A 23,496-nucleotide genomic window follows, 5' to 3' on the forward strand; every position below is an offset into this window, starting at 1 on the left:
CTCTCTGCCCTGTAAAAAAAAAGAAAGAAAAAGAAAGAAAGAAATCCTTGTCTGTTTCTGAGCCTATATACTAGTCTTTATTATTATTATTTCTTAGTTACAATACAGTGAGAACCATCCTTGGTGCAAACAGCTGGAATTAACCCTCTATCCCCGCCCCTCTTTTCCCGGGGTCCCGCGGACTCTAGGCTTAAAGTGCTAAGGCTTCATTTTCACACATGTAAGTTTCTCTTATTTCACTCGCACACATGGAGCCTTCCGCAACTCATCTGGCTTCTTCACAGCTGGCAACCCTGCCCCAGGTGGGAGGAAAGCCCTCAAGCTCATCGTGGAGAGTACGCGAGGCGCCGTCCAGGGTCTGGCGGCTTACCAACTGCAACTACTCCCAACTCCTCTCCAGGTCGCTGGCCGGTGGCCTCTCTTCTTCCGCAGCTAACCAGTTCCCCCGCGGTTACCACCACCTCAGCATTCCCGGCCCCGCTCGATTCACCCGCAATCGGGCAGTCTTCTACGCTGGGAACTCATGCCGTTCAACCCACCCTGGCTCCACCCCCCTCGAACCTGCTCCACGCAACCCGCCCCGGCCCCGCCCACCGGAACCTGCACACCGCCTTCCTGGCTCAGCCTCCCTGGGCCCGCCCGCTCAGTTTCTAGCTCCACTTACCGGAACTTGACCCGCCCCCACCCCCCACCGCCGGGCCGTGCGCTGGGAAACTGCCCCGCCCACCCCGCCCAGGCTCCGCCTACCCGTCCCAGGCTCCTCCGCTCAGGAACTGCACCAGCGGCCCCTGGCCACGCCCACCCTGCCGCGAAAACCCGAGCGGACGCCCGCCCGCGGGGTGGTCCAGTCGGTCCGCCTTAGGTTGGTGCCCTGGTTCAAAGCACCATGGAGGAAGATGTCGCCGCCGCCGCCGCCGCCGCCGCCGCCCACTACCAGCCGGCCAGCCCCCCGCGGGACGACTGTGTCTACAACAGCTGCTACTGGTGAGGGGCTCGGACGGCGCTGCCCGGAGCATCTCCCTGGCTCGCCCCGCCTCTTGCCGGCCCCTTCCCGGGGTGCTGCGGGCCCGGACTGGCGGCTTTTCGGTTTGGCGGGAGGAGGGAGCGGGAATGGTCGCCCTCGTCTCTTGAGGAGAGCGTGATCGTGTGGATGGCGGTGCGGCAGGGCGGATTGCGCCGGGGATGGTAGGGTTGGCGGCGCCTTACTTCGGCTGGGCGCCTTTCGCTTGACGTTTCTCAGCAGATCCCAGTGCTGGGGGCCCAGGAACGAGAGTTGCAGGAGGAGGTGGAATGCAGAGAGCCTTTTGAAAATGACTCTGGCGAAACTTGTGTGGTTTCACACGGTTGTGAAGGTCGTTTGAATTTTAGAAGATAATGGAGGCACTGAGATTTCGCAGTAATATCTTTCCTAGGTGTCACCCAGTTAATAGAAGGACGGAATCCAATTCAGACTCTCGTACCAAAAACCATGATCTTACCCACCGTGTTGTCCTTATAACAATGGTTATAATTACATAGCACATGTTACATGCCAAGCATTGTGCTGTGGTTTATGTAAACGAATACATTGAAATCCCCCCACCACCCTAGGAGGTAGGTACCTTTGTCATCCCTATTCTAAAGATGAGAATACTGAAGTAACTTGGCTGAGGCCACATAGCTTGTGAGTGAAGGAACGGGGGTCTACACGTAGAGTCTGGCTCTGGGCTCCATACATTGCGCCCTGTCCTAGCCCACCTCTGGCTGAATCACCACTCCTGCCTTGCTCCTTTTTACTCCCACACCTACTGCTTCCCTTGCCTTGTAATGATGTTTTTTCCACCGCAGCCCCTTCACAATTGTGAAACTTTAGAGTCATCTACAACTACCTTTCCCCCCTTAGGCTGGCCACCAAACCAGTGCCACCAAGAAGAGCTTAACGTTTGTTCAGCTCTGACTACGTGGCAGGCCCAGTACCAAGTTCTTTCATCCATGCCTGGGACACAGGTTCCATTTATTATCACTTTCCTAATTAATTCCCCCCCCCCCTAATTTTTTAAATGAAAAGATGAGCCACAGAGAAGCTTGTTTGCCCACGATGATCCATCTAGCAAGTGCTGGTCCTGAAACTGGAACCTCTGTAATGCTGTAGTCCATGCTTACCTACTGCACTTTCTTCCTGCCCTGCCTCCCACCCAAATCCTATTAGTTCTTGTCCCTAATGCCCATTTATTGTTCGTCCCCTCCCTCCCTCCCTCCCTTCTTCCCTTCCTTCAATAAATGTTTATTGCGCGATTCTAGGCACTAGGAATACAGCAGTGAACAAAATAGACAACGTCCCTGGTAAGATATTATGGTTTTTATGTGTGTTGGTTGTGTGAAAGCAGACAAAACAAGTAAACCATGTTTGGGTGGTGGTAAGTGCTATGAGACAGATAAAACCAGGTCAAGGGTGGAGACTTAACTATTTTACATTAGGGTATTTAAGGAAGACATTGTTGGTAAAGTGATACATGAACAGAAATCTGCAGAAAAAGAGGGCGGGAACTTTGGATATTGGTGGGACATCATTCCAGACAGGGGAACAGCAGGGGCAAAGGCTCTGAGAAGGAAGTATGCCATGAAAGGTCTAGGAATAACAGGGAGGCTGGCACAGACTGAGTGGAGTGATTTGGTGGAAGGATGGTAAACAAACATCCCTTCAACAGGTCACATTTTAGTGCCTTCACCCATAGGCCAGACCTTCCTTGACTAGCTGTTGAGGGCCTGTTCCAATTCTTCCTGACAGGTCTCTCTGCCGAGCTCTTCCCGATTCCATCAGGTCTTTAACTTTAGCAGGCTTCAGACTGCTCAAGGCCATTTTGAATTTGAATGTGCTGGAGAATCAAGTGGGAGCTGGTAAAACAGCACCTGTCAGGGTCCCGCCCAGAATCATTATGTGTGACCTGCACAGTGGAGGAGGAGTCTGAGTCCAATGATCACATTGTCCATCTCCTGAGCATAACAAACCCTAAGGTCTGGTCACTGTCTGTGCTTCCAACCCCATTTTGAACCTACCTTATCTGCCTTACTGTAGGGTTTCTCAGCCATGGCTCTGATGATATCTTGAGTATGTTAATTCTTTTATTTAAAAATTGACTTAGAGAGAGTGAGAAACATTGATTTCTTGTTCCACGTATGCATTCATATGTGCCCTGACCGGGGATTGAACGCACTACCTTGGCATGTGGAGATAACACTCTAACCAACTGAGCTACCTGACCAAGGCCCACCTCTACTTCTGCTAGCTCTGTCAGATATTACTTATCTTTTAATAATTGTGGTAATGGTGGTGGCCAGTATTTGTGTGGCACTGGGCTTTGTAGAGCATTTTTCTTTCCTGCATGCTTCCCTGACTTCAGCTCATCACCCTTGCAGAATCTTGGTCCTGATGCTGCTTTGTTAGCTTTTCTGCTGCCCAAATAATCAAGTTGAGACACTATTGTCATTACTCCCTACTTTTTTTGAATTAGTTAAATGGGTGTCAGGACTCATATCAAATCCAGGGTTCTTTCTATTCCAACTGACTGCCAGTGTTTCCAAATATACAGAACTCTCCATTTTATTAACATCAAAAGTTTCACAAGGCTCTCATACATGATATTAATTGTATTCTGGGGAGGAGGGAAGACAATAGAAAGGGACTAAAAATTCATTATCTCTTATGTTTAAATTTGTTTTTTCTGTGTAGCATTCACACATATTTATTTATTTTTTATTTTTTTTAAATCTTATTTTTATTAATTTTAATGCAGTGACATTGATAAATCAGGGTACATATGTTCCGAGAAAACATCTCCAGATTATTTTGACCTTTGATAATGCTGCATACCCCTCACTCAAAGTCAAATCGTCCTCCGTCACCTTCTATCTGGTTTTCTTTGTGCCCCTTCCCTCCCCCCACTCCCTCCCTCTCCTTCCTCACCCCTTCCCCACCCCTCCACCCCACTCCCTGTTACCATCACATTCTTGGCCATGTCTCTGAGTCTCATTTTTATGTCCCATCTATGCATTGGTTCATATAGTTCTTAGTTTTTTTCTAATTTACTTATTTCACTCCGTATAATGTTATCAGGGTCCATCCATGTTATTGTAAATGATCCGATGTCATCATTTCTTATGGCTGAATAGTATTCCATAGTATATATGTACCAAAGCTTTTTAATCCACTCGTCCTCTGACGGACACTTGGGCTGTTTCCAGATCTTCGCTATTGTGAGCAATGCTGCTATAAACATGGGGGTGCATTTCTCCTTCTGGAACCGTTCTATGGTGTCCTTGGGGTATATTCCTAAAAGTGGGATGGCTGGGTCAAAAGGCAGTTCAATTTTCAATTTTTTGAGGAATCTCCATACTGTTTTCCACAGAGGCTGCACCAGTCTGCATTCCCACCAGCAATGCAGGAGGGTTCCCTTTTCTCCACATCCTCGCCAGCACTTATTCTGTGTTGTTTTGTTGATGAGCGCCATTCTAACGGGTGTGAGGTGACATCTCATTGTGGTTTTAATTTGCATTTCTCTAATGGCATTCACACATATTTAAAAGATGCTAGATATGTCCAAAGCACATGTGAGTTCAGCCTACCGATAGACCTTACATGACATATGGATTTGTGAACTTTTTGCATTAATTCTGTGACCATCCTTGGGATGAGGTGAAGGGGAACAAACAAGGAAAGGCAACTGACATGTACCTCCTCCATCTTCCCTCATCTCTTAAATCAGTGATTTCCTCTTCTGTGCTTTTCTGCATCTTTTATGGCCTTGGATGCTTTCTTATTTATGCATCTGTTTGTCTTCTCTCACTGTCTGTAAGCTCTGATTTATCATATCGTCCAAGCACTTAGCATAGTGTTTTGTGTATCACAGCCTCTTAAAGATGTTTATGATCAACTCTCCAAAATGTCTGTTGGTAAGACAGTCTTCTCAAAACTTGGTCTTAGAATATCCAGATTTTAAAAAATGTTAGATACTACATGTTATATGTCCTGTTGAAACAGTATTGTTTGAAAAGGATATACTAGTGTTTTTTTTTAATTATAAGTGGTATTTATATTATAACATTCATCACAATTAATTCAATTTTAAAGACTGTTATTGTCCTTAAAAGAGCATTGCTTCTTAATCACAGTGAAGTGTCAAGAGATTAGGGACTTATCTCAGGTAGTAAACTTAAAGACAGAAAGCACACTTCTGCAGTCAGACCCAGCAGGTCCCTCAGATGCCTTGGGGGATGTGTGCAGTACATTTTTTGTTGCTCCTACTACATATCCTATGGAAGTGGTTAGTAGTAGCAATCTCCTTTAATCTCTACTAGAGGTAGTTGTCACCTCTACCACAACTTTTCCCATAACGTTTCTTAGGTATCTTAGAGAAAAACAAAATCATAGGGGAAAAACACAGAAACTCAATGTTGGTACTTTAAGCCTAGATGTATGGAACATTGTGACAGGTAGACAAGGGCAAGACGTATGACTTGAAAGTGTTTATTTCCATAAGATGGTGACAGTCCCTGGTGCCTTGCTTTATTTTCGGGTAGCACGGTGTAGGTGGCTGGAAATTAGGCTTTGACGGCTGAGTCGCATGTGTGAGCAGTGTTGGTATCACTCACTTTGAGCAATGGTACAGTGTGGCTCACTCGAGAAGGAACCCAGGGGCTTAGCCTGTGCGGGCGTGTGGCACTGGCTGCCAGTGTGGCCTGGGTTCACGCACTGGGCAGTGCTTTCCTCAGGCAGTTCTGACCACTGCTTCAGCTGGCAGAAGGCTTCTCGGAGAAGGGAGGTTAATCTGGGGTGGAGAACTAGGAAGATGAATTTTAGTACAGCATGAGAAAGAGTTTCCTGAAAGTCAGGGCTTCCTCTGGACTGGAGGAACTTGGGAATCACACTCACAGGGGTTTCCTCTGAAAGAATTACTGGACATAATCACATAACTGCCCTGATCCATTCCATCCAAGAGCTCTCCTACCCCAAACACCTGCCCTGCCCCACTCCTCAGGGGAGCAGAAAACTAGGATGCACTGTGTTTATAATGTAATGTGATTATGTCCTGTTTACTGATGAGAAAAGGAGACACTCAGGTCACGGTGTTCAAAGCTTCATATCTTAAAAATTAAAAAAAAATTGATTAGTGAAAGAGAGAGAGATATATAGAGAGAAGCATTGATTTTGTTGTATTTATTCATGCATTCATTGGTTGATTCTTGTATGTGCTCTGACTGGGAGTTGAACCCACGACCTTGGCATGTCAGGACGACGCTCTGGCCAACTGAGCTACCTGGCCAGGCTAAAGCTTCTTACCTTTTAAATGGCTGAGTTGGAATTCCAGCTCTATCCCAAGTCCCTGGACACAAAGTTTATGGAATACTGACATAGCGTTTTATCAGTTATAAAATGCTTCCATACACAAGCACTGCTGGGGTAGGTAATGCACGCTCTCTGCAGAGGGGTCCACATGCAGCACAGGCTGGGTAACAGCTGGTTGGGGGTGTTTTAGAGGAGGATATGTTAGCCAGTTGTTGGATGAGATGGTGTTTAAGGTCTCTTCCAACAGTTTTATGGCATCATCAGTCTTTTGTTCAGATTTGAAAGACAGTGTTCTTGCTTAATTATATTGATTAAACAATTATTTTATTTCAGTGAAGAAAATATTTGGAAGCTCTGTGAATACATAAAAAACCATGACCAGTATCCTTTAGAAGAATGTTACGCTGTCTTCATATCTAATGAGAGGAAGATGGTAAGTTGGTGAGTGATTGCAGAAAGAAAACAAGAAATTTAGGATATTAGAAGCTAATGTAGAGTGGATTTAGTACTGTTTTAAAATGTGCTTTACAAAATACAGCAACATTTTATTTTCTTATTGATTTGAGAGAGAAAGAATCGAGAGACAGAAAGAAACATTGATTGTTGTTCCACTTATTTATGCATTCATCTTTTGATTCTTGTACGTGCCCTGACCTGGGATCAAACCCACAACTTTGGTGTGTCAGGATGACACTCTAACCCCATGGTTCTCAAAGTGTGCGCCAGGGCGCACTGCTGCGCCCTAGAAGATTTCCAGGTGCGCCCTATAGTATTCCAGAGAAATATGTGCCTGTTGGGGACCAAAAAACCAAACAGGATTTTTAGAGTTTAAATTTTGGGGGGACAGAGGTGTAGGGAATTGGTGTAAGCTGACAGTCTGCCCAACCCCCCACCTCACTTGTCTGATTAGGTTGCAAAAGGTTGTTAAGCTGTGGTGCTGGATTGTTTACACTACCCTCCATGTTCCCCGGAAAGACTGGAGGCAAGTTTCTTCTGTCCTTTGTTTGGTGTAAAGTTAAGATGATATGTATGATGGAGGTTTTCTGCACTTGGTAAAATTCTTGGATTGCCTTGGAAACAATCAAAGATCTTACTGATTTGCTAATGGCCCACTTTGCCCTATAAATAAAGCAAGATGTGGTTTTTGGGCATGCTTTGTTCTTGCCAGCAGCAATTACAGGGCCCTCCCGATACCGTATTTTCTTAATTCTGCGTATTTTCTTAATTTCGCACCATTCCCACTCGGGACCTGGAATTACCAGCTGCGCTGGTTCGCAGCATGCTCCCAGATATAAAAATAAATATAGTTACTCTATTATACCATTTCATTATGGAAATACCACTCTTTTCGTTAACACATCATTATTATATTTATTATTAACACTTCATTATATTATTTTTAGATAAATACACCCAAATAAAATGGGTAGATTTCTTAAAAAGAAGCATGATATTGAAGAATCCTATTCTGGAAGTGAGCAAAAGTTAAGTGTAAATAAAATACGACTTGAAGGCTGACGGGCGGAATTTAATTTATAGCATTTTCCATCACTTAACACTGAACAATACAACTGGATTAGAAATCCATTCGTGGAAGCTTCAAGTGATTTGGTTTAACATTAACAGAAGAAGAAGAACCGGCAGCTATATCCACTGATCATGGATTGATGATTAAACATAAGGAATTGTCCCTTGAAGCCTTTTGGATTTCTATGAAAGAAGAATATGTGGCAATATCTAAAAAAGCTTTGAACATTTTACTACAATTTTCAACATCCTATTTATGTGAATTAGGATTTTCTACCCTCAACACAATTAAGAGTAAAAAGAGAGGAATTCTTCAATGTATTGACGAAGAAATGAGAGTTTGCCTTTCAGACTATGCCCAAACATTGAAGAAATCGCTAGGACACATCAGGCTCATGTTTCTCATAAACTCAGGAATGAAAAAACTTAACACATTCACGCCGGGAATTGCCAAATTTACTAAATCTTACTAAGAATGTATCTATATATATAAAAAGATAACTTTTATGTCATTTTTTAAAAATTTTTAACCCCTTTCTTACGAATTCTAACAAGCATAACTCAAAAAATGTAACATAAAAATGTTTTTTAATGTCAGAATAAATTTAATTTTGTCGTATTTATTTAATTACCATAAAAGAATGCTTGGACTTTATATTTTTTTCTTTAATATTTGACTTAATTATTATAACATATTTCTCAGAAATTTGTATATAGTGCACCTACAATTATTTGTAGGATTTTAAATGCGCCCTGACTTCAAAAAGTTTGAGAACCACTGCTCTAACCAATTGAACTACCTGGCCAGGGCGCTATACAGCAACATTTTATTTTTTTAAGTTTAGATTTTTCTTTAAAATATTATTGTATTTTTTTTTATAGCAACATTTTCAAGTGTGTGTTTGGATGAGATGTTTTTCCTTCCAGGGTATGGCTGAGTTAGGAGAGTGTAGTCCCTCACTAGGAGTTTAAATAGAACTGCAGTAAATTTATATGAAGTATTAAAAAGAGTAACCTTTTTATATTTTGTAAAGCATGTTTACAAAGATTGGCTCATTTGATCCCAGTGGGAACCCTGAGAAATAGGCAAGTTCCAGACAGCTAGCTCGGATTTATAGATGAGGAAATAGAGACTCAGGAGGTTCCCTGGGTAAGTGGGAAAGCAAGACTTGACCCTGCAGGCCTCCTGTTTATAGTTCAGTCTCTTTCTCCTCTCCAAAGACCATCGTATAATTAACTTTTACTTTTTCAGTTTTAAGGGCATTTAGCAGTATATCCATTTTTCTTTTGCCTTGATTATTGCTTGCTTAGAAATATTTTATTTTCCATGTCAGAATAGCTCTAAAGAATTTGGTAGTGGTTTAACGGAAATTGCGGCTTATGATTTTTATTGTTTTTTGTAGATACCTATCTGGAAACAGCAGGCACGACCTGGAGACGGACCTGTGATCTGGGTGAGATGGTTGACACAGAGAGCTGCTGATGCGTCATTAGTACTCGGCACCCCTGAGTGGCCTTTATGTCTTGGTAGAGCAGAAATGATAGGGCAGTAGAGAAGGGCTCTACTAATTATAAATTGACTTTAGAGAATAGATGTCATTTGGCCTAAGGCAGAAGCACTTATGGCTTGTTTATTTTAATTTTGAAACTTACAGAAATAATTTTAGACGGTCTGTGTGGCAGATATATTTGTGATCTCCCAGACTCTTCTCCTTTTACCTCCGGAAAGAACTGGAGCAATATTTACTCCAGCTGCACATGAGAGTTATCTGGAGACTGTGTTCAAAATACAGCTTTCTGATTTAGTTGATCTAGAGAAGGGTTCAGGAATTAGGGTTTGATTGTTTTTTTTCTGGTTTGTTTGTTTTTGTTTTTGTGTGAGAGAGAGAGGGAGGGGAGATAGGGGCAGGGAGGCAGGGAGAGAGATGAGAAGCATCAATTCTTCGTTGAGGCTCCTCAGTCGTTCATTGATTGCTTTCTCATATGTGCCTTGACTGGGGGTGGAGGGGTTACAGCAGAGTGAATGACCCCTTGCTCAAGCCAGTGACCATGGGGTCATGTCTGTGATCCCACAGACAAGCTGGTGACCCTGTGCTTAAGCTGGTGAGCCTGCACTCAAGCCAGCGACGTCGGGGATTTGAACCTGGGTCCTCCATGTCCCAATTTGACGCTCTGTCCACTGCATCACTGCCTGGTCAGGCAGGAATTAGCGTTTTCAGCAGGCTCCTGAGTGAACCTGACTGGCATTGGAAAGACCTTTCATTTTTCAGGTGAAGAAGCCAGCCCAGGAAGGCAAAGCAAGTAGCCCCAGGTCATCTGGCTGGTCAGTGGCACAGCTGGGTCTCGGCCTGGGTCCTTTCCAGTGCACATCTGTGCGCCACCTCAGCCGGGCCCCCTGAAGAACAGAGTTGTTTATGCTAGGAAACCTGAAGATAAAGTAAGAGAAAAACTCTATTCATGATAACGTAACAAGCATCTAGTTTCTGATATTTAAGATATCATTTGAATTGGCTTCATTGATTTATTTAAGATATACCTATTGGGTACCTGTTATATGCCAGGCATAAAATAGGCTAGCATCCTTGGCTTCACGGAGCTCACATTCTCGCTTCTTTTCCCAGTGGGTGATGTGCTGCTCTGACGTTACAGCCCAGATCCAGCAGTGTTGGGTTAGGAGGCTGGGCTTAGAGTCAGGCGCCCTGGGGTTGAGGCCCAGTCTTCCATTGGTAGGCTGGGCAGAATGGGCGTGTTATTTATCCTTTTTTCCAGGTCGGTGGGGTTGTGATGTTTAAATGAGGCAATGCAGGAAGCACTCTCTGGGTGTCCGGCATGGTGTCTGCTGCTGGTGCTCGGGAACCGTTAGCTGTTACTCCTGGAGACCCTGCGTAACCCTGTTGCAGACGTCTGTCTGCCCTAGAAGTCGTCCCCATTGAAGCACTCAGCTGGGTTTGAATCCATGGCCTTGCTTCCCGTCTCAGGAAAACTGACAGGACAAGGGCCTGCGGTCATGTCCCTCTTACACAGCAGCTCAGGGCAGCTCAGGGTGGGGAACCCTGTCGCAGGAAGTCCCCCCACACCGTCTGGCAGGTGTAGCTTTGCCTCACTGCTGTCCTGGAGTAGGAACTGGGTAGGCCTCCCTGAGGGGGTAGACACCAGACCGCAAGGAGCAGACCAGTTCTAGGTGGCTGTCCCTTCCCCTCGCCCCACTGGGTCTTTCTTGGCGTCTGGGCCAGTACTGAGCCCGACTCAGAGAGAGAGGCAGCGGCTTCAGTCTGCGTCCCTGGGCTGCACATCTGTGCTGGGAAGGCGGTTCCAAGTTGAGGCTTACTTTCCCTCAAGTTCTTCAGCCATCTGGTGTGCAGGAATGTGGACCTGAATGAACTAGAAGGCGTGGATGTTCATTGTTTATGCCTTTTCACAAGTTGTATCTCCTTTCTGGAAGGTTCTCCCCTTCAGGCGAGATTCCTCAGTAAAACTCCTTGGTTATCAGTCCCTGTCTCTTCTGATTCTTGTTGCCTTTTTAAAAGGCATCTACATTCATAATCTTGTTAATTGTCCCAGTACACTCAGGGGTAAATGCTATCGTTTCCTCCATTTTATAAAAGAAGTAACAGGCTGGCACGTGGCAGGGCTAGGGCTTGAACGAGGTGACCCAGCCTCAGAATGCGCTCACCTGCATGCTCGCCTGCACCCTGGTTCCAGCTCATCCTCGCCATCCTGTAGCAATTCACTTGTTTCCCACCCACTCCTCTGGGAACTCCTTGAGGGGGGCAGGTGTCCTTCTTACCTTTGTGTCTGTATTTCAGCAGCACAGTTTCCCACAAATAATAAGGAGTGTGCCCTGCAAAACAGCTGTAATGTGAGGTAGTAGATGTCAAGGGAGAAACAGATATTGGATAAAACGGAGACTTCTAGCAGGGGTGGGAGAAGATAAAACAAGCGGACTTAATGGGGAAGAAGGCATTTGAGGCAGAGTGAGTGATGGATATGGGGAGAACGGTGGGGAAGTTTGCCGAAGGTGGAGGGGAATAGGATGAATGAGCCCAGGGGAGGGGAAACAGGACTGTTCAAGGGGAAGACACTCTTCGTTTGTATCTGGCGAGTTGGATGCATTAAGGGGAGTGTAGGGAATAGGCGTCCATTTCTGATGCTATTTCTGCTTTGCTCAGATGGAATTGGAGCTGGAGGAAGCGCTTTAGGCTTTGATGGTACAGCATCTCTAGTCTCAGTGAATTATCTTTCCCACCTCACAAAGGAAATAACTTTTGAGAAAGTGCTTTATAGCTCTGGAGTACTAGAAACGTAGGATGGTGGTATTAATATTATATTAATATAGTTAAACTTTTAATCTCACAGTGCTGTCCTCTGTGACAGCGTTTTTGTTCCGAGGAACTCGGAGCACCAGACTGCCCGCATGTCCCTTGATAACCGCCCTGACATTTCTTCCAGCAGTGCCCGGTGTCTGGGAACGAGCGTGTCTGTGACCAAGTTGTGCCCGAGAAAAGCTCTCTTTACTTTTTAATAGTTACAGATGACGTTTTAGCTTATTTAGGAAAACAAAAAACTCAAACCAACAATTTTTTTTCTTTTAACTATAAATACAGAATAAAACAAAAAACTGAAGTCTTTCTTTCCCTTTCCAGGCTAACCTGAAATAGTCCCCTTTGTTAATAGTTAGGACAGTGGTCCCCAACCCTCGGGCCGTGGACCCGTACCGGTCCGTGGGCCACTTGGTACCGGTCTGCAGAGAAAGAATAAATAACTTACATTATTTTTGTTTTATTTATATTTAAGTCTGAACAATGTTTTATTTTTAAAAATGACCAGATTCCCTCTGTTACATCCATCTAAGACTCACTCTTGATGCTTGTCTCGGTTATGTGATGAATTTATCCATCCCACCCTAAAGGCTGGTCCGTGAAAATATTTTCTGACATTAAACTAGTCCATGGCCCAAAAAAGGTTGGGGACCACTGGTTTAGGGGATATTCTTGCAGACTTTTCCCTCTGTATTCATACACATGCCTATGTATTTCTGATTGTGTGATGTGTCTATATATATATATAGCTTTTATTTATTTCTTTAAATGATTTATTTATTCTAGAGAGAGAAATGGAAACATCAATCTGTTCCAGGATGTGCCCTGACTGGGGATCGAACTGGCAACCTCTGTGTTTCGGGATGATGCTCTAACCAACCGAGCTATCTGGCCAGGGCACATGCAGCTCTTAAAACAATAATACATATATTTTGCAATCTGATTCCTCCATCTAACTATATAACATAGGCATTTTTATGTTTTCCACATAAATTTATCAGAATCTTTTTAATAGCTGTATAGTACTCTGTCCTGAGGCTGCATCATTGTTTATTAACTATACTACTCTTGGTGGACTTTTGGTTGTTTCTGAATCTACATGTTATAAATAATACTACAGAGATTTTCTTTCTTTTTTTAATTTAATAGAGAGATAGAGAGCGGGATAGATAGCAGTAGACAGACAGGAAGGGAGAGAGATGAGAAGCATCAGTTCTTCATTGTGGCACCTTAGTTGTTCATTGATTGCTTTCTCATCTGTGCCCTGACTGGGGTGGGGCTACAGCCTGGGCCAGTGATGCCTTGCTCAAGCCAGTGACCATGGAGTCATGTCTGTTAGCCCACATTCAAGCCAGTGACCCTATTCTCAAGCTGGTGAGCCCGTGCTCAAGCTGGTGACCTCGGGGTTTTAAGACTGCATCCTCTGCATCCCAGTCTAATCCTCTATTCACTCAGGCCAGAGATTTTCTTTGTATAAATATATTCATATCTTTTTTTTTCTTTTTAAAGATTTTATTTATTGATTTTTTTTATTATTTTTTTTAGAGAGACAGAGAGAGAGAGAGGGATAGACAGGGACAGACAGAAACGGAGAGAGATGAGAAGCATCAATTATTAGTTTTTCATTGCATGTTGCAACACCTTAGTTATTCATTGATTGCTTTCTCATATGTGCCTTGACTTCAGGCCTTCAGCAGACCGAGTAACCCTTTGCTGGAGCCAGCGACCTTGGGTTCAAGCTGGTGGGCTTTTTGCTCAAACCAGATGAGCCGGCGCTCAAGCTGGCGACCTCGGGGTCTCGAACCTGGGTCCTCTGCATCCCAGTCCTACGCTCTATCCACTGTGCCACCGCCTGGTCAGGCTATTTATTGATTTTATAGAGAGAGGAGAGAGAGGGATGGAAGGTGAGAAGTATCAACTCATGGTTGCTTCATTTTAGTTGTTCACTGATTGTCATATGTGCCTTGACCAGATAGCCCAGGATTTTGAACCAGTGGCTTCAGCAATTCCATGTCGATGCTCTATCCACTGTGCCACTGCAGGCCAGGCTATATCTATATCTATCTACACACACACATACACTTTGACATCTGTATGGCCATTTTTCTGTAGGGTCGATTCCTTGAGGTGGTAACATTGCTTGTCAAAGGGTAGTTGATGTATACATTTAACTGTATACCCTGTCACTGGACATTTGGTCTGTTTTCAGGGTTTTGTGTTTGCTATTTTGCTATCATGAAGAGGGCTGTATTTGCCTTGTATCTGTTTTTTTCTTTTTTTTGTATTTTTCTGAAGTTGGAAACGGGGAGGCAGACAGACTCCCGCATGTGCCTGACCGGGATCTACCCGGCACGCCCACCAGGGGGCGATGCTCCGTCCATCTGTGGCGTAGCTCTGCCGCGACCAGAGCCACTCTAGCGCCTGAGGTAGAGGCCAAGGAGCCATCCCCAGCGCCTGGGCCAACTTTGCTCCAATGGAGCCTTGGCTGCGGGAGGGGAAAAGAGAGAGACAGAGAGGAAGGAGAGGGGGAGGGGTGGAGAAGCAGATGGGCGCTTCTCCTGTGTGCCCTGGCCGGGACTCCCACACGCCAGGCTGACGCTCTACCACTGAGCCAACCAGCCAGGGTCTGCCTTGTATCTGTTTTTGATGCTTTGTATGCATTATATATGGTATAGATTTGGAGTTCACCATCATAAATAACTTGGCTAACTTCAGCAACTTTACTTCTAGGATTACCATGTTGTCTTGCTTCATGTTTCGAGTGGAGGACAGAGCTTCATTTATGATCTCGACACTGTACTGCCATTTCCCTGTCCCTTTGACGCCTATGTGGAGGATGCCTTCAAGTCTGATGAGGACATCCATCCACAGTTTCGAAGGTGAGCAAATGCAGGATGGATTTCCCTTCTTTCTGAAGTGAGACCGTGACAGTTTCATAGAGCCGTTTTGTTTATTTTTGCATTTGTTTCATAAAGATTACTTGTCTGGCATCACCATTGGGTTGAGAATGATGTGCTACATAGAAGATTCAAAACGTTTTAAAGTTTTAAAGGTTGTCCATCATATAAGAGGTTGGCAGCCTGACTTGTGGCGCAGTGGATAAAGCGCTGACCTAGAACGCAGAGGTCGATGGTTCGAAACCCTGGGCTTGCCAGGTACAGGCATATACGAGAGCTGATGCTTCCTGCTCCTCCCCCACTTCTCTCTCTCTCTCTCTCTCTTTTCCTCTCTCTCTCTTCTCTCTCTAATAAAAATGAATAAATAAAATCTAAAAAAATGAAATAACAAAATAAAAGGTTGGCAGTGCAGTGGCCTGACCTGTGGTGGTGCAGTGGGTAAAACGTCGACCTGGAATGCTGAGGTCGCCAGTTCGAAACCCTGGGCTTGCCGGGTCGAGGCACATACAAGAAGCAACTACTACAAGTTTATGCTACCTGCTCTTCCCCGACCCCCTTTTTCTCCCTCTCTTCTGTCTAAAATCAAATAAAACCTTTAAAATTTTTTTGTGTGGTAAGATCTCAAGTATTTTCTTAGTCATTTTGGAGATTTCTCTCATACTCTTGTTTTTTGGGGGGTGTATGTGGTGTGGGAATGAAATGCCTTATGATGCCAAAATTCAGAAGGCTTTCATGGCCTCACCTAAAAATAATGTATTTTGCCCTGATACACAATTGAGTAAATAATGACAACCAGATATATTTCGTGCCTTCGTAGTTTTGGATTTCCTTGTTCTGATCATTTCCCGGGGCTTCTTCATTAATTGCATGTAAATAATTTCATGTTACTGTTAGTACAGAAACACCTGCAGACTTTCGTGCATGTCATAGGAAATTAGTCTACATAACAATTGACTTAGAATTTCAACTGCCATACCTCCCTGAGGTAAACAAATGCTGACTCACCTGCAGGAAATTTCGAGTTATCCGCGCAGATTCTTACCTGAAGAACTTCGCTTCTGACCGATCTCACATGAAGGACTCCAGTGGGAACTGGAGAGAGCCTCCTCCGTCGTATCCCTGCATTCAGACTGGAGGTGAGCCAGGGGGCTTCCTCAGGGGTTTCCCCTTACCCAGTGGGAACTGGAGAGAGCCTCCTCCGTCGTATCCCTGCATTCAGACTGGAGGTGAGCCAGGGGGCTTCCTCAGGGGTTTCCCCTTACCCAGTGGGAACTGGAGAGAGCCTCCTCCGTCGTATCCCTGCATTCAGACTGGAGGTGAGCCAGGGGGCTTCCTCAGGGGTTTCCCCTTACCGAGCGGGACATTGCACTGTTCCTCGGGTAAAACCCCCCCCTGGGTGCTAAGGCAGTAACTCATGGGAGAGGGAAGGTATTAAGGAGCAGACACGACACTTGTTAGAGTATTGGATGTACCCACTGCTCAGACAGTGGGACTAGTAGCACCTTGCTGTGGAGGGGTTTCATGTTATGCTGAAAAAAATCACCATTGCATCCTTGTGATGTATGAAATGTCACATTCCTGGTTCTAGAATCAAATCTACATTAGGAAGAGGTAAGAGCTAGCTGGCAGGTTTTATTGTACCACTTAGGTGCTTTTAGGCCTCAATCTAATTAATAGTTTCTTGAGATTTGAGTGGATGAAGGGTTCTTCACCCTATTACTATTTCTTGGCATTGACTTGAGTTGAAACTTTATTTATGGTTGAAAGTTGTTCACAACATTGCCGTGTATTGGCAAGATCATCCCAGCGGCTGGCTGATGAGGGTGCTCCGACCATGGCTGGAGAAATGGGGCGTGGTCAGCGCTCAGCACGGAGGAAAGGAATGATATGTTTGACGTATATAAAGGTAGTAAACTAAAAATCATCAAACCTTGAGTTTTGAGGCTCTCTGAAAAGCTCTGTAATTTTTAAAATTTATATTGGAATTGCTTTTTAATCTACCAGCCTGCTTCCCAGGCTCAGCATTGGCATTGGGACAGCTCCCACGTTAGGAGAGGGCTGCGTGGGTGGGCCTGCCGTCAGTCCTGCAGTCTGCTGAGGGGGCGTGGTCTCGGGCACTGTGCCTCCGCAGCCTCCCATCTTACAGATGTGAGTCCCGACTCAGCCTGCGCATTGTAGGTGTTCAGCAACATCTCAGCCGCGATCCTCTCAGAGTCATTTCTTTGGGTTTGATGACTGCTGCCCTATAATAAGGGCTATTATGTGTCGGGCTTTGTGGCAGCCCCTTTACATATTAGTTTAGTTTGCTTCTCACCACAACCCGAGTCAGGATGGACGCAGAAACAGAAGTTCGTGAAGGTTAAGCTCTGAGCCTAAGGGGCACAGCTGGAAAGGGGCAGGGTTAGCACACTGCTTGAGGAGGGTTTTTTTGGGGGGGCGAGGTGTCTTTTGGTTCATATGTACGAGTTCATCGGGGGCCTCCTGAACTGGAGATTCAAACTGAAAGGAATCTGCTCTGAGTTGGGGGTGGGGGTGAACATACTGGTTTCTCATGTAATAGTTTAGTCACATTGCAGTGTTTTCTCACATGGTCGATTCATTACTCCAAGCCCTGTATTTATCACAGGAATACTTCCAATGTTAGGATACATGGAGTCACTTTTAGGTAATTCACAGTGTTTCATTTTTTAATTTAAAAAAATTTTTTTATTTTTACTTTTTTATTTTTATTTTTTACAGAGACAGCGAAAGAGTCAGAGAGAGGGATAGATAGGGACAGACAGACAGGAATGGAGAGAGATGAGAAGCATCAATCATTTGTTTTTCGTTGCAACACCTTAGTTGTTCATTGATTGCTTTCTCATATGTGCCTTGACCATGGGCCTACAGTAGACCGAGTAACCCCTTGCTCAAGCCAGCGACCTTGGGTCCAAGCTGGTGAGCCTTGCTCAAACCAGATGAGCACGCACTCAAGCTGGCGACCTCGGGGTCTTGAACCTGGGTCTTCCGCATCCCAGTCCAATGCTCTATCCACTGCGCCACTGCTTAGGGCGGTGTTTCATTTTTTAAACAGTTAATAAAAGGTTCAAGAAAATAGCAAACCTTAAATTAATGCATGCTTTAGATATTTTAATAGCAACTTGCATTTAATTATGGGATTGACTTTTATGACTGAAAATTTAGTACATTTAACATATTGTGCATTGTGAAAGCCTATACATTTAATAATTCTGGTGGCCATGTGTCTGCAAGACTACCGTTTTCAATTCAGCATTTACTGTATTTTAAAGAAAGGATCCATTCCTGATAAGAAAGAAGCTGAGATTTACAGTCTTAAGCCTTGCCCTGAAGACGCAGTTCCAGCACCCGCTGCTGACGACATTCCCCAGGTCTTGGGCTGAGTTATAGAATACACCAGAATGTCCTCTTCCCTTTATGAGCCCGTTACCGCCTCTTGTCCTGTATACCTCTCCTCTTCTTGCCCTCAGATGCGTCATAGTGACACTGGCTGATTGCAGCTGAGCTGAGGACAGTGTTATGTAAACAAATGCTACAGGAGAGATTATGGGCAAAATCTTACTTGTTACACATGGATCTTTTTAACAGGGTTTAAATTTTCATTGTGTTTTTGTACATTATTCTTTTTAAGTAATGAATATCTAAAGATAGTAATCATTTTTTATTTAATTATATTGAAAGTCCTAGAAAACAAATACTATTGTATTTCAGAAGTTGTGGGTTCCATCAGCCATTAGTGAGAAATTTTAGCTGGCCTGCTTACTGATACATGGAGTGTGGCATCTGTCGCAGGCAAGCAAGAGCTTCTGCCCGTCTGCCTTGGAGGGGCCTGGCTTTCCTTTAGTTCGGGTACTTGGTCAGCCTGCATCCCCACATCGCTGATGACGTCAGCAAAACTTCTGGTATTGCTGATTGTCGAGCTTTTTTTGTTGTAAGGATGGTCTTTTTAAATATATATATATATATATATATATATATATATATACATATATATATATATATATTTCTTTTCCAACTCTCTTTTTGTTTTCTTGAAATTTATTTGTTGAAGAAACTGAGTGTGGGAGAAACAGCCTGGATTTTCCTGATTATATCCCTTTTGTATCCTCTGAATTTCCTGTAAATTGGCAGTTTGGTTTTTCATTTAACTTTTTATTTTGAAATAATTTTTAGACTTCTAGAGAATTTGCTAAAATAGAATAAAGTTCCTATATATACTTTAGATTCCAAGTGTCTGAGAAAACCACAGGGTAATTATTGAAACCAAGAAAATGATACAATTGATACAAAAATATTGACATAATACTGTTAACTTACAGAGCTTATTTAAATCTTGCAAGTGTTCCTACTAATTTTTTTTCTGACCCAGGGTATTACATTGAGTTGTCATGTCTCCTTGGTCTCCTTCAATCTGTGACAATTTCTTTCTCTTTTACACTGTCTAAGCTTTTGAAGAGTACTAGTCAGAGTATCCCTCAGTTTGGGTTTGTGTGATGTTTTGTCATGATTAGATTGAAGTTACACATTTATGACAGGAATACCACAGAAGTGATACTGATATTGATCCATTTGAGTAATTTCTCCTACTTCTAGTCTTCTGGGTTGTTTTATTGCTGTTAAACCAAAATTGTGCTTTCAGTGGCCATTTTTTTCATATTTTTTTTAGATTCCAAAATGAACCTGAATGATTTTATCAGTATGGATCCTGAGGTAGGGTGGGGCGCTGTTTACTCGCTGTCTGAATTTGTCCATCGCTTTGGCAGTCAGAACTGCTGAACTTGACACCTGGATGTAGAACCATGGAGAAATCCTGGACATGAACAGTAAACCTCATGGTACAGTTGGATTGGAATTGTGTTTTCTTCTTTTAATTCAATTCATTTGAAACATGAGTGAACAAAGAGATAAAAACTTTTTTTTTTGGATATGTCAGGTCAAAACTTGATGTACTGTATGTTTGTCCAGGTGTTCCTACGGCTCATTTGTTAAAACACGTGATGACTGATGCCAGTATTTGCTTTTGTTGTGATAGATGTGTGGACCTGTGTTTGTTCTGGATGTTTTGTTTTTCTCCAGCTATACTGTAAGCTCCTGGAGGGCAGGGCTGTGGTTCATTGCTCAGTGACTCTCTTCACACCCCAAAAATGTCGCCATAGATGTTTGCTAGTGATTGATTGTGTTGCTGCTTGAAGAAGGCTGATTTTGTGAGCTGGATCAGCGATAAGTATTAGTCTTTTTGGACTGACTGTTCTTTAAAAGATTGCAGCCCTCTCAGGCTTGAGTGTTATTTGGACTATTTGTGTATTTTTTTTTAAATAAAATTGTTTTAAAATTAGTTTTGTTTTAAAGATTTTGTGTCACTTTTGATGTCCTGAGAGATCCCCAGGAATGTCTCAGTTGTAAATGGGAACCATTACTTTAAAATACATTTATCAGTCTTTCTTCTTGAAGAAGTATTGTAAATTTGGCTTTGATCATATAATTCTAAATAAAAGATGTTTGGTGTTAAACCGGCATACAGCAGTAGCTTTCATTCATGTCTTCATGATTCTACTGTAAAAAGCAGCAATTTCTTATAGCAAGGATGTCTAAGCTTTTGATCTTAGGTGAGTTTTCTGCTTATTAAGAAACTTTAGGCCCTGGCCAGGTAGATCAGTTAGTTATAGCATCATTTTAAAATGCCGAGGTTGCGGGTTCGATCCCTGGTCAGAGCACGTATAAGAATCAACCAGTGATGACTTGTATAAGTGGAACAAGTTGATGTCTCTGTCTCTCTTTGGCTTTCTCCCTTCCTCTCTCTCTAAAAATTAATAATAAAAACAAAAAACCAGAAAACTTAAATTTAATAGAAATTTCCTGCCTTGTGCTTTGGAGGGACAACTGAAATCATTTACTCAAGAACCATTCACTCTACGGAAATACCATGCACCCGTTTGGTTCGGCTGAGCAGGAAGATCCTGGGAGAAGGCGAATGAATGTTAGGTAAAGGAATACAAATACAACCTCTTAATTTATTTTATAATTTAGAGCTAAATATAGACCTCAGACAGCTGTCTTGTTGACTTTCAGATGGTGATTTAACAAGTATGTGGCTAAAATGAAGAAGATAAATTTCGGCAGGCTGCACCACCGAAATGCTTTGTCCTGAGCGTGGTTTTTCAGATGGACCACAGGATGGTAATCTGATTTACAAATTTCCGTTTTAGGTTTTCTTTTGCTAATGTGTGAGCAAGTCTCCTGTCTGGTATTCAAAGGTATGTCTAGTGCAGACTCATCAGGCAGTGTGTGTATGTGGCAGTTTGAACTTAGCCACTTTGCCTCAAAATTGAAAAACTCTGTCTTACCAGGGCGGGGAGCAAGGTTTATTGTGTTTCTGCCTGTTAAAATATCCCAGGACCACAGTCTTGACCTGTTAGAAGCAATGGAGGACATCTGTGTTTTTCCTGTCTAACACCCCTGCAGTGCCCTCGAGGAAGCCCTTCTTTGCACATTTCCTGTAGTTCTGATGGTGTACAGGTGAAGGAGGTAGCCCAAGCTGGGTCAAACTTGGACCCCAGCCCTGGACAGATTTCAGAATGACCTGTTCCTGTGTTCATCAGGATTGCTAAGCAAGGGCCCTGGGAGTTCGGGACTGCTGTGGGCATCTCGGTGCCGCAGCGGCAGGGCCTGACCGCAGGGCGCAGGCCAGCGCTGCTGAGAGCCGAGACCCAGCTCCGAGGGCATTCCGGAGCATCGGCGTCTGTCCCGCTTTTGAACTTTCCAGTTAGAGAAACCAATGGATTCCTTTTTCTCTTCAGCTTGTGTGAACTGGATCACTGTCGGGTTTAACTGGAAGATGGGTGGATTCCCTTACAAGGTTTTTCTTCACAGTTACTTATTTGATCAGGCTTAGAAACTGTTATGTTTGTCTTTCTGTGCCTAATTTTTCTCCGAGGTCAGATTTGCTTCTCTTTATATTCAACATGCATGAGAAAACTGAATAAAAACTGTCTGGAAAGAGGAACTTTCAAGAAAAGCAGGGAACTAAAATAGAATTTGTAAGTTGACTGTGAACATAAGAGAAATAAGGAATCCCTGAGAACCCAACATACAGTGGGCAGCGATGCCAGTACAGTAATCCCCGTGGTTCCAGACCAGCAGGATCGACTGTTCCTACTGAAGATATCACCGTGGCTTTTGAGAAAGATTGTCTTTCAGAAGAGGGGTTGGGTAGCAGTGGAAACAATGACACTTTTTTGTGTATGTGGTTTTTCTCAGTTTAATTTTTGATTTATTAAAAAATAAGATGGTATATGCACATTGTACAAATTTAAAATGTCTGAAGGGGTGTATGGTGAAAACTAAACTTCCCCCCATTCTGTCCTTCAATTTCTGACTTCCCTACCCAGAAACAACCTCTGTTTTCAGTTTCTTTTATATCTTCCCAGGAGTTTTTTATGCCTACATAGCCTATTTGTATTATGTATTAAACCTATTTTTTTTCCTCCCCACAAATGGTAGCATTCTAAATTTACTGTTCTGCATTTTGCTTTTTTAAAGTTAATATATTTGGATATTTTTCTAATCAGTACATGTTGAACTTCCTTATTCGTTTTAAAGGTTATGTATATTCTGTGGTATGCACAGCTCATCAATTAATAGTCCTTTATAGGTTGTTTTGTTGTTTCTTAGTCTTTTTTTTGTTTTTTGTTTTTGTGTGTGTGTGTGTTTTTCTGAAGCTGGAAACGGGGAGAGACAGTCAGACAGACTCCCGCATGCGCCCGACCGGGATCCACCCGGCACACCCACCAGGGGCGACGCTCTGCCCACCAGGGGGCGATCTGCTCCTCCGGGGACCAGAGTCACTCTAGCGCCTGGGGCAGAAGCCAAGGAGCCATTCCTAGCGCCCAGGCCATCTTTGCTCCAATGGAGCCTTGGCTGCAGGAGGGGAAGAGAGAGACAGAGAGGAAGGGGGGAGTGGAGAAGCAAATGGGCGCTTCTCCTGTGTGCCCTGGCCGGGAATCGAACCCGGGTTCCCCGCACGCCAGACCGATGCTCTACCGCTGAGCCAACCGGCCAGGGCTGTTGTTTCTTAGTCTTTTGGTATGTCATGAACTGCTTCAAGGAATATTTTTTCCTTGTGTCTTTTTTTTTTTTTTAATTTTATTTATTTATTCATTTTAGAGAGGATGGGGGGAGATAGAGAGAGAGAGAAAAGGGAGGAGCAGGAAGCATCAACTCCCATAGGTGCCTTGACCAGGCAAGCCAGGGTTTTGAACCGGCAACCTCAGTGTTTCCAGGTTTACTCTTTATCCACTGCGCCACCACAGGTCAGGCTCCTGTGTCTTGATAACAATTTCCAAGATAAATTTTGAAAGTGTAGACTGCTAGTTGTCTCACCGAATCTATTCTTGTATTTTTCCTAGAAAGGGGA

The 23,496-nt window shown here is 43.7% G+C and overlaps 1 protein-coding gene across 3 annotated transcripts; it reads left to right on the plus strand.

The window, feature by feature from the left end:
• The first annotated feature begins 802 nt into the window (after window positions 1-802).
• On the plus strand, window positions 803-22,710 carry NTAQ1 (N-terminal glutamine amidase 1). 3 transcript variants are annotated; one of them, XM_066379434.1, is made up of 7 exons: window positions 803-984; window positions 6,656-6,755; window positions 9,253-9,303; window positions 14,899-15,047; window positions 16,077-16,201; window positions 20,958-21,065; window positions 21,153-22,710. In XM_066379434.1, exons 1-6 carry the CDS (start codon window positions 887-889, stop codon window positions 21,056-21,058), a joined length of 624 nt encoding a protein of 207 aa, XP_066235531.1. In that variant the 5' UTR covers window positions 803-886; the 3' UTR covers window positions 21,059-21,065; window positions 21,153-22,710. The 3 variants fall into 3 exon arrangements, with proteins under 3 accessions (XP_066235531.1, XP_066235530.1, XP_066235532.1); XM_066379433.1 differs by lacking the exons at window positions 20,958-21,065; window positions 21,153-22,710 and adding an exon at window positions 19,750-20,599; XM_066379435.1 differs by lacking the exons at window positions 803-984; window positions 20,958-21,065; window positions 21,153-22,710 and adding exons at window positions 1,100-1,185; window positions 19,750-20,599.
• Window positions 22,711-23,496: the final 786 nt, after the last annotated feature.

This window comes from Saccopteryx leptura, chromosome 3, assembly GCF_036850995.1.
Source record: "Saccopteryx leptura isolate mSacLep1 chromosome 3, mSacLep1_pri_phased_curated, whole genome shotgun sequence".
In the NCBI taxonomy this organism is placed as follows: domain Eukaryota; kingdom Metazoa; phylum Chordata; class Mammalia; order Chiroptera; family Emballonuridae; genus Saccopteryx; species Saccopteryx leptura.